Source organism: Manduca sexta, chromosome 1 (genome assembly GCF_014839805.1).
Source record: "Manduca sexta isolate Smith_Timp_Sample1 chromosome 1, JHU_Msex_v1.0, whole genome shotgun sequence".
NCBI classification, from domain to species: Eukaryota; Metazoa; Arthropoda; class Insecta; order Lepidoptera; family Sphingidae; genus Manduca; species Manduca sexta.
The window spans coordinates 4,497,932-4,512,888 of NC_051115.1; the positions used below are offsets into that span (position 1 = coordinate 4,497,932).

The following is a 14,957-nucleotide window of genomic DNA, read 5'->3' on the forward strand; positions in this document are numbered from 1 at the left end:
AATGTGCAGTCACTCTTGTGTTCCTGTATTACTGGACATAATAAGACTTAACGTCTCATGTCTCAGGAATGCTAAAATTACTTCGTAATTCAAGGACGGTGTTTCTACTGTTTATCGATCGTATCGCTTACCATCAGAACGGCAAGCTCGTCTCGTCATTCAAAACAAAAAAATAATAATAATAAAACACGAAATTAAATATAAAAATTTATTAAATACAAAATAGGTACCATGAGGTTATTGTGACATTGCGTTACTAAATAAATTCTTATACTTTTCGTCAGAGGCGACTAATTCGACGGGCCCTACGTATAGTATTGAATCTGCAAAATTTCATTTTGCAGATTCAATACTTTGCGTAGGGACTGTCAATTTTTAACGGTCCTTATTAAAATGAACTGCATTTATTTAAGACAATATAGTCCATTGAAAAGTTACATTTGGGGTTGCGTTTTTTAGAGGACGCAATTTTATTTTTTTGAAGTGTAGGGGGGTCAGTGTAAAGCTAAAACCAAGTTTGTGGGGTCGCTACCCTTGTCCCACGGCCGCCATCTTGAAAATAGGGGTTGAAATGGTTTTTACGATGTATCTCTTAAACTATTTATCTGACAAATTTTTTTTTTAATAATTTTTTGTTGCAAATTAAATTCTCTACAACTTTGGTCCAGTAACTTTTTGTCGAAGAACTATAAATAAAAAAGTTATAAGCGAAAATGTTAAGAAATTCAATGTTAAGCAATGTCCATTGCAACGTCATCAGAACGTGTGTTTATAAGGTTCATAATACTTATTTTTGTACTCTCATTACGTACAATACAAACCCGCGGTTGTCGGCTTGTACGCGAATTACTTGGATCCTGAATCGCTTTGGCACATATGAAGCAATTGTTCACAAAATCAAAGTCTGGCTCTGGAGCTTCTGGAACTGACGATAAACTACTGGAGCTACTGCTGCGACGACGAACAACATTATTGGTTCGATTGTCCACGTAATAACCATAATACGCAATATGTACAGTAAGAAAAAAGTAGTTTTCACTAAAGTTAAAATTGTGTCCAAAATCATTCGAAATCGTCTTCACAATTAAAAATAGAATAAAATACATCCGCACGTACAGAAATATGTAGCACAACTAAAAGATATAAGTTGAACAACTTCAACACAATATTATCAGCTATTCTTACAATAAGAGAGGTTAGAAATAATAATAATAATAGCAGGCAGATGTTCTTTTGTTCCCTAATGGTCCCTTGGGTATTTGGGTATTAATGAGAGAACAAAAAAAGTATTATGACCCTTATAAACACACGTTCTGATGACGTTGCAATGGACATTGCTTAACATTGAATTTCTTAATATTTTCGCTTATAACTTTTTTATTTACAGTTCTACAACAAAAAGTTACTGGACCAAAGTTGTAGAGAATTTAATTTGCAATAAAAAATGTTTATACATTTTTTTTGTCAGATAAATAGTTTAAGAGATACATCGTAAAAACCATTTCAACCTCTATTTTCAAGATGGCGGCCGTGGGACAAGGGTGGCGACCCCACAAACTTGGTTTTAGCTTTACACTGATCCCCGCTACACTTCAAAAAAATAAAATTGCGTCCTCTAAAAAACGCAAGGTAAGGCCTAAAAAATGTAACATTTCAATGGACTAATAATATAGCAAGAAATAGAAATAGCAAATAGAAGAAAATGAAAATGTTCGACCGCCCAAACGAAGAAAAATATTGTATGAAAAGAAATTAAATTTTAGTGAATTTTAAATCGTTATCACTATAAACAATTCGATTATAATATCTTAATACATAAATAAATTAAATAAATTGGTTTAAATAAAACTGTTTAAAACTAGTAGGTACCTCTATTAATTTTATATCTGTCTATAAAACCACTGCTGTTGCTGTCCCTTATTGTATTTTATTCTTTGAATAAGTAGATATCTTATAGTAACAAAATATTGAACCATAGATAAATAAAATATTTTACAGATTTGTCTCATAATTGTATGAATTACTTATAAAATTTACAAATGTGCAAAATCGCGAGTACAATCGCAGGACGAATATCGACAGATAATTAGTAAAGAATTTAGATAATTTATTATAATACTTAAACTACTCTGTAAATTTTCAACTCAGTGTCATTAGCATAAGCGGCCCGTGACTGATACGCGGTCAGCGCGGGCGGCCGCGCATTACGATCTTTTGGTGCGGGGGTGCGGTGAAGCGCGGGAAGAAGTTTCTAGCTCCGCCCCATTCTTCAAGGCCATTGGCTTCATCTCAAGCCTTAATTAATTGCGGTGACAAAACAGACGCAAAATAACATTCTATTAAAAATCTGACAATATGATAATTAAGTATTATACAAGTCATGAATTTTACAAATTAATAATTATTTTGTTTTGATAGATATATTAAACAGCCAGTGTAGATAATTTTATGTCAATTTATTTGGGACCATAGAGGAGTAATGGCGAACGACACGCGTGCCAGTAGCAGGACGTGACAAAACAATTCAGACTAATTTTCCGGATTCTATCGCGGTTCTTTGTATTTTATTTTCTCCCGACGTTTCGAAGACTTTGCAGCCTTCATGGTCACGGGGGGGACTGAAGGCTGCAAACTCTTCGAAACGGGAGAAAAATAAAATACAAAAAACCGCGATAGAAACCGGAAAATTAGTTTAATTTCAATATCTAACATTCGCGTAAACATAAGAAATCATAATAACAATTCAGCTATACAAATATGCCACATTGTAAATGTATCTTTGGACTTCCCTTCGCTTAACTAAGTGCAGTGAAGCCACTTTGCCGATAGAATAAAAAAACATATTTGGGTCATAAAATTGATGAAGACTCGACCCCCCCCCCCCCCCCAACTCCGGCGTAATTCAAGTGCGTTCGGTCTCCAAACCGAATGCAAACCCAAGCACAGGGGGACAATTGTCGCTTTAGACCCACAGTTCAGTGTATACCCCATGGTTGTAACACATTGAGGTTACTGAGTGGTCGCGAACTTTTCCCCTCCGTCCTTCCTAAAGGGGATTCCATCCTTCCCTGAATCCCCTCTCCACCTTTCTCCGGGCCCCTGCACGCGCTAAGACGGGGAATACCAGTATTCCGTGCGCAGGTTTCCCCCGGTGTTAACAGCTGGTGAGCTGATATCACACTGCAGAGCGAAATTGTTGCCGGTATAAAAAACCGGCACGCACTGCAAGATGGTAATAGCACCTTTATTTCATATATAATAATATCAGCCCTGTATTATATACTGTCCCACTGTTGGGCACGGACCTTTTCTACTAACGAGAGGGATTAGGCCTTAGTCCACCACGCTGTAGTGCGGATTGGTAGACTTCACACACCCTCGAAAATTCCTACAGATAACTTCTCAGGTGTGCAGGTTTCCTCACGATGTTTTCCTTTACCGTTAAAGCAAGCGATAATTCACAAAGAATACACACATATTTTTTTAGAAAATTCATAGGTGTGTGCTCTTGGGATTTGAACCTGCACATTCGTCTCAGCAGTCCCTTCCACAACCAACTAGGCTACCGCGGTTGATTTCATAACCCAGCAGTCACCTGACAAAGCTCAAAACATCACATCATCATCATCATCATCATCAGCCTATATCTTTGTCCACTGCTGGACATAGGCCTCCTCCAATATGCACCATTTTACCCTGTAAACATCACAGAGCACCTTAATACCAGATACTTAGTGATGTTGTACAGTACTACGGAGAACTACAAGTATATGCTAAGAGGTCATCCCCCTAAGGACCATGAAGTGGTTGATGCGAGCCAGAATAACTCGCCGCTATAGCGACTAGATACCCGACATCGACTTGGACGAGGCTATAATCGCCCTCGAACAGCTAAACAAAGCTCCGAGAGATGGAGTAACTACAGAGCTAGTCAAAGCAGGAGAAAAAACCGCTCTGATAGAGCTGATATGTACAATGGTGCATCACCGGAGACATAGAGCAGGAGTGCGGTGGTATTGTTCATCAAGAGTTAAAACCTTATTGAAGAACTACCATTCCTAATCACTCTTGAGCCATTTTATAAGCTTCCGGGGTTATTACGAAGAGTCCTGCCCAAAAATTCGATAGCTTCCTACCAGAGTAGCACACAAAGTTTTTTTAGGGTTTGCAGAGGAAATGTCTTATGCCTACCGCCCAGCCTTCGTTGGGAGCGACTAGGCGGTTATAGTGTAGTCACCATACCTTACGACCTTCGGGCGACCACCGGGCCGAGTCCCTAACTATATATAGGGTCATTTTGACATTGCGTTACTAAATGAAACCACATGCCTATCTACTAGTAAATAAAACTTTACAATAAGTTATTTGAGTTGTAGTTGTAAAATACAAAAGTATAAGTTTCTAACAAAATAAATATTAATAAAAAGTAATTTTAATTTCACACTATGCCAGTACTACTACTCTAAGGGAATTCATCGCAGCGGCAACATCACACTTTCAGTCAGAAATACACTTAGATACACGCCATATTAACACTAAACTAAAAAATGATCAAAAAATCTGGAAACTAAAAACACTATTTATGGCGAAAATATTCCTTAAGGTCATAGCTTAAGGTCCATTTTCATACATTTTGTTTCACCTTTAATCTGGGTAACTAAACAAGTATTGACAAGTAAAGAATTTAAATTCACGTCTAGTTAGTGATTAGTTCTCGCAGTTGAAAGAAAAACGTAAAAATAATTAATATGCATGGATATTTCGGCCTTTAAAATTTAATACGACGAAATTAAAGGTGAAACAAAATGTATGAAAAATAGACCTTAAGGTGGTAGCTCAAGGTCCATTTTCATACATTTTGTTTCGGCTTTAATCTGGGTAACTAAACAAGTATTGGCAAGTAAAGAATTTAAATTCACGTCTAGTTAGTGATTAGTTCTCGCAGTTGAAGAAAAAACAGTAAAAATAATTAATAATCATGGATATTTCGGCCTTTAAAATTTAATATGACGAAATTTTAAAGGCAGAAATATCCATGATTATTAATTATTTTAAATTTTCTTTCAACTGCGAGAACTAATCACTAACTAGACGTGAATTTAAATTCTTTACTTGCCAATACTTGTTTAGTTACCCAGATTAAAGCCGAAACAAAATGTATGAAAATGGACCTTGAGCTACCACCTTAAGCTATAACCTTAATAATGGATAATTTTTGGCACAATGTCAGCAAAGATGAAGACGAATATGTGGTTCCATTTAGTAACGTAATGTCAAAATGACGCTGTATACAACGCACGGCATACCAACAAAAACTCCGCGATGCAACCCCCATAAATATCCCAAAAAAACGCGACTAAGACTATGTCGTTTAGACGTTTATGATTGGTCGAAAGACGTCACGTGTTAGTCTCAACCAATAACAATCGACACGAAGTCGTGTCATATATATTTTGGCACATTTTAAGCACACAGGCCAACGCTTTTGTAACATAAATACATTGAAGTAGATAAAAGTGCCCTATGTATAATTTACAGTAAGTATTTGTGTCCAAAATTTTGATATTTGAATGATTATAAAAATGCAAGTTACAAAATAACAAACTGAAGAAGTAATTTGTCGTCCCATATAAACGAACTTTCTTATTGAAAGGAAAATGTTGGCATAAGTGTGTCGACTGGCGAGCGGTAATGTCTCGTCAGTCAACACTGGAGCCTATACCACTACAATAAGGTTCAGACTGCAGTGGTAACATTCTACCGAGACAGTATAGCATTCGTTTATAGACGTCTAATAGATTTGAATGTTAGATTTTTTAATATGTAACAGCAATGAGAACAAAAAAGAAATCCTTCTGCAGAAACAGCATTAAAATACGATAAGAAATGAGGCAGTAATTTTCAAATATTGCTACGTGCAAGAGTAGGTAGTGGGGATATCGCTTCATCTCTTTCTTTCGCAAGCAGGGTAATGCTCGCTGACGTCACATGAAAGTATTTCGTCTCTTTTCTGTTTTTTGACACTCACCCCTACTAGTTTCAATGGCTTATAACTTGTAGATTTTTCACCAGATTTCAATATTTTTTTTTGTTGAAGATTTTTTAGGACGCAAGTATTTAAAAAATTATAATAAGCAAGTCAAATACCTTAACTAAATATATATAAGTCAAAGGTGACTGACTGACTGACATAGTGATCTATCAACGCCCAAACCACTGGACGGATCGGGCTGAAATTTGGCATGCAGGTAGATGTTATGGCGAAGGCATCCGCTAAGAAAGGATTTTGATTAATTCTACCCCCAAAGGGGGGATAAAAATAGGGGATGAGAGTTTGTATGAAACTTTGTCAATTTTAAACCGATCGGGCTGAGACTTTGCATGCATAAAGCTACTATGACGTAGGCACCCCGTAAGAAAGGATTTTGATAAATTCCACCCCTAAGGGGATCAAATAGGGGATGATAATTTGTGTAAATTTTCTTAGATTTTCGACTGATTGAACTGAAATTAAAGATTGGAGCTACTAGGATGAGGACGTTCGCTTAAATAGGATTTTGATAAATTCAACCCTCATGGGGATAAAATTTGTTTGAACCTATTAGTACCGGTAAAATATGTAGAAAGACTTTTATCATACAGTGGACTTTTATTCCAGAAAACTCCTTTACGCGGGCGAAGCCGCGAGCAAAAGCTAGTTAAAATATATTTGAGTTCTTTTTTGTCTTCACTTAGGAGTTTATGTGGCCTCCACTTAAACTTTTAACCAATCACATTTTACCGTTACGTATGAAATTTTCAAATAATTGCCGTTTTTTAAATTCTGTCAATCGTTGTTTGTTACAATCTTCCATAAGTAAAATTGGTGATAAAACATTCTGATTATTTGAAGTATCTTGACTCGTTCCATCAATTTTCTTAGAAATCATTGCTAGTAATATTTCTCGTTCCAATTGTTTAGTAGAATAGTCCGGTACTTTCTTTATTTCTGAACAGGATGCACATAGATCAGTTTTAGATTTCTCACAAATAGTTTTAGAAGTACTGGGGCCCGAGTGGAACCCGTCTCTCTGTAAATTCACACTTAAGCTACCAATTTGTTGTTTATTGAAATACTCTTCAGTTTTCTTCAGACGAATGTCTCTAGGACTCATTTCTTTCGGACTGTCATAAACTTTTGAAGTTACTGTTTTGCCCGTGTCGAGGATGAGTTTCTTCGGCAAATTCTCCTTTGTTTCGTATATGAACTTTCTTCTTCGTAAGCGCTCCATAATTTGTGGTAATACAATCCGTTTCTCGTTCAAATCAGCGCCTTTCGTGTATTTCAAGATTTCTTTTTCAGGTTTAACTATACGTTGCTTTCGAAACACTTTGGGATCTTTAGAAACTGTTTCTATGACAACTTTATCAAATAATTCTGTTGCGGATTTTGAAGAATTTTTAGATATTTGACCAATTTCCTCCTTAAATACTTTAGGAACTTCTATGATACGAATTTGTTCATTTTTGATTATATTAGGAGTTTCTATTTTAGATTTTACCGGTGTTGTAATTTCAATTTTGGAATTTGTAATTTTAATTTCGCCTGCTTCGTTATTTAGACTTTCACGTTTGACCTCTGGAAAATCAATTTGTGAGACATTAGTCACTAAAGAATTTTTTACTGATATTTCTTTCAAGCGATTACTTTCAATACTCTTATTCAAAATCAATTCATCGATAGAATCTTCATCCACTTCATCAAATAGATGCAATTTTGGCTCCAAAATCTTAATACCTTGATCCAGAAAGTTTTTAGGCTTTCCAGTAGCATCTACTTCATCAAGTAAGTCTAATTTAGGCTCCAAAATCTTGATACCTTCATCCAGAAAGTTTTCAGGCTTTTCAGTAGCGTCAGATATATCAATAAGTTTACCAACTTTTCCCTCTTCGTATTTATCTAAAAACTCTGTTAATTCTTTGTCAAAATTTGTACTTTGACGCGTAACTTGTTGTGGCGTTACGAATAAATTGTCAAAAACGTCTACAACATCAGCGTCTTTCTTAACAGTTAATAGGGAACCGAAATTATCCAGTTTTGTTCCTAGGTTTGTTGGAAGCGCGACTTTTTCGGGTTCCAAGATGGCGAACGGATCGAACGCCTTCAAAAATCGCATTGAACTCTCTTGTTGATTCATGACGTCACCTGCAATGATAAGATATTGTTGAATATAATGAGGTTAGATATCATTAGTGATATTAAAAATAGATAACCGAGTAACTTTGTTTTAACATTTCGACAGCTGCAATTAACACTACGCTAAATTGATTTTTGGCTAATTTCCGTTAGAAAGTAAAATTATTATTACTTTATCTTTTATAAGCTACAATTTTTTATTTTACAAAGTTACTGTAAAAATTATGAATGGTAAATTTTATATCCGCCCAGATAGCATCCGTACACAAGTTGTTAAAACCCGCCATAGTGGCCCACGTGTCGCGTTCGGGATCAAACTGTATATATCCGGTTCCAACGGGCATAATTGTGTCGACTGAGGGGTAGTCTCTCGTCAGTCGACATTCTATTGGATCCCACTTCTTACCATCAAGTGCAGTGGAATTATTTTGCCCTACTCGTATGAAAACATACGAGCTTTAAACTCGCGGTTTTTAACGCACACTTGCTCGGATCGATGTTGGACACGCAACACTTGCTCGTACTGCCTGTTCATATTATGCAAATCAAGATGTAATTGGAGGGTGTGTACAGGAATGGTTAATGAGAGGGTTTACAATTATTTAATGGGACACGAAAATTTTTAAATCAGTTGGCTTGCCAACGAACTTGCTTGGCGATTTTAAAGTATGTGCACCTAAGTTGACAGTGGCGATAATCATATTATAATAATATCAGCCGTGTATTTATATACTTACTCACTGCTGAGCACGGGCCTCCTCTACTACTGAGAGGGGTTCAGCCTTAGTCCACCACGCTAGCCTAATGCGGATTTGTAGACTTCACACACCTTCAAAATTCCTAAAGAGAACTTGTTAGGTATGCAGGTTCCGTTGTTTCCCTTCACCGTTAAAGCACGCGATCATTCACAAATACACACATAACTTTAGAAAATTCAGAGGTGTGTTTGGGTTTTGAACCTGCGGACATTCGTCTCAGCAGTCCGTTCCATACCCAACTAGGCTATCGCCGCTTAAACTCGAACGTTTATAGGATTATGAGGAAGCTTATCTGGTTTCTTATTAAATTCTTTTTGGCATGACAAAGCAACTTTTTATATGGCTGAATGATAAGGGGGTCCCCAATGTGGGTCGGACCTATTGAGGTTGCGTAGTGGAACACAAAGCCTCTTTATAAGAGCTGGCAACATAATTTGTATTATTGAAAGTAGAGTGATAAACAATCTCGATTGTTACTAAGTACTTGGTCGGTCTTATTTTGGCCGTGTTTTGTATTACAAATATATATTTCTATACTATTAAATAAAGCTGAAGAGTTTGTTTGTTTGAACGCGCTAATCTCAGGAACTACTGGTACGAAATGAAAAATTATTTTAGTGTTGGATAGCCCACGTATCGAGGAAGGCTATAGGCTATGTATCATCACGCTATGACCAATAGGAGTAGAGCAGTCATGAAAAATGTTGCATAATCCTAAGGCCTAATCAGGCCTAATAAGGCCCGTGCTCAGCAGTGGGCAAGTATATAATACAGGGCTGATATTATTATTATAATCTATACCCGAATATATTAAAGATACTTGTACTGTGTAATTACCTAATGGTGTTTCGAAATAAAATAAACTATAGCATAAGCTCAACATTTTTTATAACGATCTTCCATAATGTCCGCTCCATATTATCTTAGAACTCTGCTTATAGGCAACTTACTCGAGGATAGAACTGTCAGCCATAAAAAAAGTTGAACAAATTCGAAATTAGCACCACTGTACGCAACATGTTAAAACCCCTCAGTGGTCCACGTGAGTGTCGCGTATCCGGATCAGTCTGTACATCCGGTGATAACAGGCCGGCATAATTGTGCCGACTAATATCAGCCCTGTATTATATACTTGCCCACTGCTGAGCACGGGCCTTCTCTACTACTGAGAGGGATTAGGCCTTAGTCCACCACGCTGGCATAGTGCGGATTGGTAGACTACACACACCCTCGAAATTCTTATAGAGAACTTCTCAGGTATGCAGGTTTCCTCACGATGTTTTCCTTCGCCGATAAAGCGAACGATAATTCACAAAGAATACACACATAATTTTTTAGAAAAATCAGAAGTGTGTGCCCTTGGGATTTGAACCTGCGGACATTCGTCTCGGCAGTCCGTTCCACACCCAACTAGGCTATCGCTGCTGTGCCGACTGACGAGGGGAAATCATCTCTCGTCAGTCGACATTCTATTGGATCTCACTCCACTTACCAGCAGATGCAGTGAGGTTCCTCCACCAAGCCCTTATAAAAATATCAAATTGTGTGACGTTAATCACATTTACTTTATCTTTGTGAAATATTTTATACTAGCGACCCGCCCCGGCTTCGCACGGGTGCAATATTTCTCCACTATTTAATGGATGTTATTATACATATATACATAAACCTTCCTCTTGAATCACTCTAACTATTAAAAAAAAACGCATCAAAAATCCGTTGCGTAGTTTTAAAGATTTAAGCATACATAAATAGGGACAGAGAAAGCGACTTTGTTTTATACTATGTAGTGATATGTATGTAAATATTGTAATTACAGACGTGTTTAGTTGATTTGAATTTTTTAATTTGTTTCAACTACTTGTGAGTGACTAGGTAATGACTATACATAATGGTACTTTGTTCTAGAAAATTTTATTCGCGAAGGCGAAACCACGATGTAATTAATAATTTAATTATGCACCAATATCAAAGTTTTAAGTTTCCCGCGTATTTTCTATGTACTACTCACAAAAGGTTAATATTATCGCGACATATCAGTTTATCTTTACATTATTGTTTCCATAAAGCAATAGAAACTACTTGATGGCACGTTACCGCAAAACTTACTGTGATAAAACACTTGAAAAGTTTATTATCTCATAAATTGTCACTGTATTTCACGTTTATTTAGTCTTTTGAGCTATTAGATCGTATTGCACGAACTTTACTAAATAAATTGTCTAATATGGAATAAAATCGCAAACTCAAATATTATCAAGTGTCAGAACAAGAACAAGCATATCAAGTATTGTCAAGTATTATATTCTCTTTGACACAGACTACCCACAGACTACTAAAGACAGAGACAAATATTTTTTTTTTAATTCGTCCAGAGGGCTGGCTATAGTCTTTCGACCATACTGCCGAACAGACACAAATTTTGGGGACACATAAACTAAACTGGAGTCTAGAACCAAAGACATTTTTTTTTAACCTAACTATACGATTTTCACGTTTTCTTTTTCTGTCTGTCTGAGTCATATTTTAAAATATTTTGGTCATATAGCGCGACGGAGACCAGACAACTTGGAGAAGTTGGTGCTCACCGGCAAGCTTGAAGGCAAGCGACGAAGATGGCTTAATCCGAAGCGCTGGTCGAACGTCACCAACTCTCTAAATATACCAATGAGCGTAGCGGTGCATCAAACCGAAGATTGCGCCTCATGGAGAAGATTACTGAATGACCTTGGACGTGATCACGATCCTCAGTAATGAGGAGCCGACTAAAGAGAGAGAGATACGTTTTTAAGCCGGGCAAGGGCTTGGGCAAAAATAATTATAATATGTATATACGAAAAGCTTCGGGCTTATGGCCGGCTCAAAAAGCATTATAATAAAATTATTAAACTTCAACACTGTGGCAACATATCGCACCCTAAAACTAACTCAAAATTAATATTACATTTTCTGATTTTGGGAAAAAAAAAACGACATTACAAATCATTTCTTATAACATTATAACGAGAAAATGACGAAATTATATAATAGAAACAGAGATTCTCACTTTCCACCACCGCCAAAACATAGCCTTCTATATTGTTTTCAAATCTTTTTTATTCGTTCCCGACAAATCTTTTTTAAGTAAGTTCACCTTTTTTTTTTGTTGTTTTCGCGGAGAAAGTCCCTTATTACTACCGCCCAGTCTTCGCGGCGGGTGACTGAGCATGTTGGGGTAACCGTTGCCTTACGACCCGACAATTGAAGCGGCCCGGGACCCTCGGGCGGCCGAGTCCCTAACCAATGAACCTATCCTAAGTCCCTACGCAACGGCCTACCAACTAAAACTCCGCGTTGACCCTCTTCGGCGCATAAGAGACGACTGCGGGCTTCCCCGAGACAGCAGGTCTGAGTCTTCATCCGCGGCCGCCCCTGTGCAGTGCCGCCTTGCGGCCTGTCTCCTAAATGTGGGGGGCTCCTAAGCCCCCTCGTACCGAAGGACGCTCTCAGCATCAACGGCAGCATGAGGTCAACGCCACACTGCCGTCCATCCCGGGGGTCAACCGAAAAATGTGCAAGAAATGCACAAAATGCACTCGGGTGGACAGCCCCTTGCTGCCCGCCGACGACCCCCTTCGTGACCCCTATTAGTCGCCTCTTACGACAGGCAGGGGTTTACCGTGGTCGTATAATCCTAACGCCCCCATTCCACAGGGCGGAAGACGCCGGTCAGTCGTCCACCCGGCTCCTCCTACGTCTCCTCTGACGGCGGGAGGGATCGGCTCTCTCCCGATCCCTCTCGGCGCTCTCCTTCTGCGAGATGACCGCCTCACAGAAGTGGGCCACCGCACGCCAGGTCACCTGGCTGCCGACCATGGAAGCGACCGCAGCCGGCAGCGAGAGATCTCCTCCGACGACTGACACGAGAGCGCTGCGCTCATCGTCCCAGGCTGGGCAAGACTCCAACGTATGTTGGGCCGTATCCCGCAGGCAGTTGTCACAATGGTGACACACGGCGCTAACCTCCGTCCCTGTTATCTGACACAGAGGTACTCACCGAAGCACCCATGCCCCGTGAGCACCTCTGTCAATCTAAATGTTGCTGCGCCGTGGCGCCTATCCAGCCACTGTGCAAAGACAGGACGCACTGCCGCGACGGCCCAAAACCCCGCTGACGGGGCCTCCAGCCTGAGACGCCACTCCTCTACGGCGGCTCGCCGTAAGGAGGCCCTCTTGGCCTCCACCTCCTTCAGGGAGTAAGTTCACCTTAGTTCTAACGGTGTGATTAGTGATATGTGGTATTATTTAAAAAATCATACCACATATCACACCCTTAGAACTCAATGATAATAATAATGATGCCGATGGTAATATATACTCTATACTATTATATAAAGCTGAAGAGTTTGTTTGTTTGTTTGTTTGTTTGTTTGAACGCGCTAATCTCAGGAACTACCGGTCCAAACAGAAAAAATCTTTTTGCGTTGGATAGCCCTTTGTTCGTGGAGTGCTATAGGCTACATATCATCACGCTTTACCCAATAGGAGCGGAGCAGTAATGTCTAATCTCAGGAACTACCGGTCCAAACTGAAAAATTCTTTTTGCGTTGGATAGCCCTTTGTTTCTGGAGTACTATAGGCTATATATCATTACGCTATACCCAATAGGAGCGGAGGAGTAATGGCTAATCTCAGGAACTACAGGTCCAAACTAAAAATTATTTTTGCGTTGGATAGCCCTTTGTTCCTAGAGTGCTATAGGCTATATATCATCACGCTATACCCAATAGGAGCGGAGCAGTAATAGCTAATCTGTGGAACTACCGATTCGAACTGAAAAATTCTTTTTGTGTTGAATAGTCCTTTGTTTGTGGAGTGATATAGGCTATATATCATCACGCTATGACCAATAGGAGCGGAGCAGTAATGGCTAATCTAAGGAACTACCGGTTTGAACTGAAAAAATCTTTTTGAGTTGGATAGTTCTTTGTTCCTGGAGTGCTATAGGCTATATATCATCACGCTATGACCAATAGGAGCGGAGCAGTAATGAAACATGTTGCAAAAACGGGGAAAAATTATTAGTTTTGAGAGCTTCCGTTGCGTGCGCTGCGTAAACGGTTAAAGTTATGCAACAATAATAAATGACGGGATTGTTCTTCTTAAAAAATTCTAAGAAATATATTATAAAACAAAGTCCCCCGCTGCATCTGTCTGCCTGAACGTGTTAAACTCAAAAACTACCCAACGTATTAAGATGAAATTTTGTATGGAGACAGTTTGAGACCCTGGGAAGAATATAGGCTCCCGGGAAACTTCTACTTTTATAACGGAAAACTTTAGGCTGAAAAGCTTTTTAACGCGGGCGGAGCCGCGGGCAAAAGCTAGTCTGAGATAATAACATTAAATAAACGAAATAAAAAATAGTATGTGCCGAGAATATCACACTTAGAAAGATTTTTTTTTCCTTCGTCCTGAGAGGACAGGCTATAGTCTTACGACCATACTGCCTAGTCTTACGTTACACTTAGAAAGATTTAATGACAGCTGTCATGACTAGTTTTTGTCTCTGGTCATGACTTTTAGCGAAAACTGTAGTTACTTTGTGATGCCGTATATTTCCGAGATATTTACGAAATAACAAAATTTTGTATGAATTTCAAGTTAAATTTGTATTTTACGATAACTAGGAATCAATTCAATACCGTGTAAATACATTATCGATGTGCTACTGCGGAATTACATGGTGTGCTAACTATTAAAAGGTTTGTTTACATCGTTTTTAAAATCTAAGATAATATTCAAGCTATTTTATACTGTTGGATAATGAAACTTCATGCATTAATTAATTTAGATGATTAATTTAAACCAATTTATGTTGTATGAACGATAGAACCGTTGATTATTTATATTATCATTTATTTATTTGAGCGATATTGCTTTGCCGTTAGCTAAAACACGAAATAGTCAAATGTTTATGATACTAGTATTGTGTTTAAAATGTAATTTTTAATGAACGTATTTAAGCTGGAATAATACGTTTA

General features: G+C 38.2%; 2 protein-coding genes across 3 annotated transcripts in view; one reads left to right on the forward strand and one right to left on the reverse strand.

Annotated features, from left to right (window-relative positions):
• Positions 1-6,629: 6,629 nt before the first annotated feature.
• LOC115449931 lies at positions 6,630-10,523 on the reverse strand. Its single transcript, XM_030177825.2, has 2 exons — positions 10,427-10,523; positions 6,630-8,185 (listed from the first exon to the last, which is right to left on the reverse strand). The coding sequence occupies exon 2, from the start codon at positions 8,175-8,177 to the stop codon at positions 6,771-6,773; it is 1,407 nt and encodes a 468-aa protein (XP_030033685.2). The 5' UTR covers positions 8,178-8,185; positions 10,427-10,523; the 3' UTR covers positions 6,630-6,770.
• Positions 10,524-14,487: 3,964 nt separating this feature from the next.
• The window catches only part of LOC115449927 (endoribonuclease Dcr-1), a 61,845-nt gene continuing 61,375 nt past the window's right edge, over positions 14,488-14,957 (forward strand). For both annotated transcript variants that reach the window (XR_005112673.1, XM_037440744.1), the window contains exon 1: positions 14,488-14,678. The gene's annotated coding sequence lies outside the window, so the exon portion shown is untranslated. The remainder of the gene's footprint in view (positions 14,679-14,957) is intronic.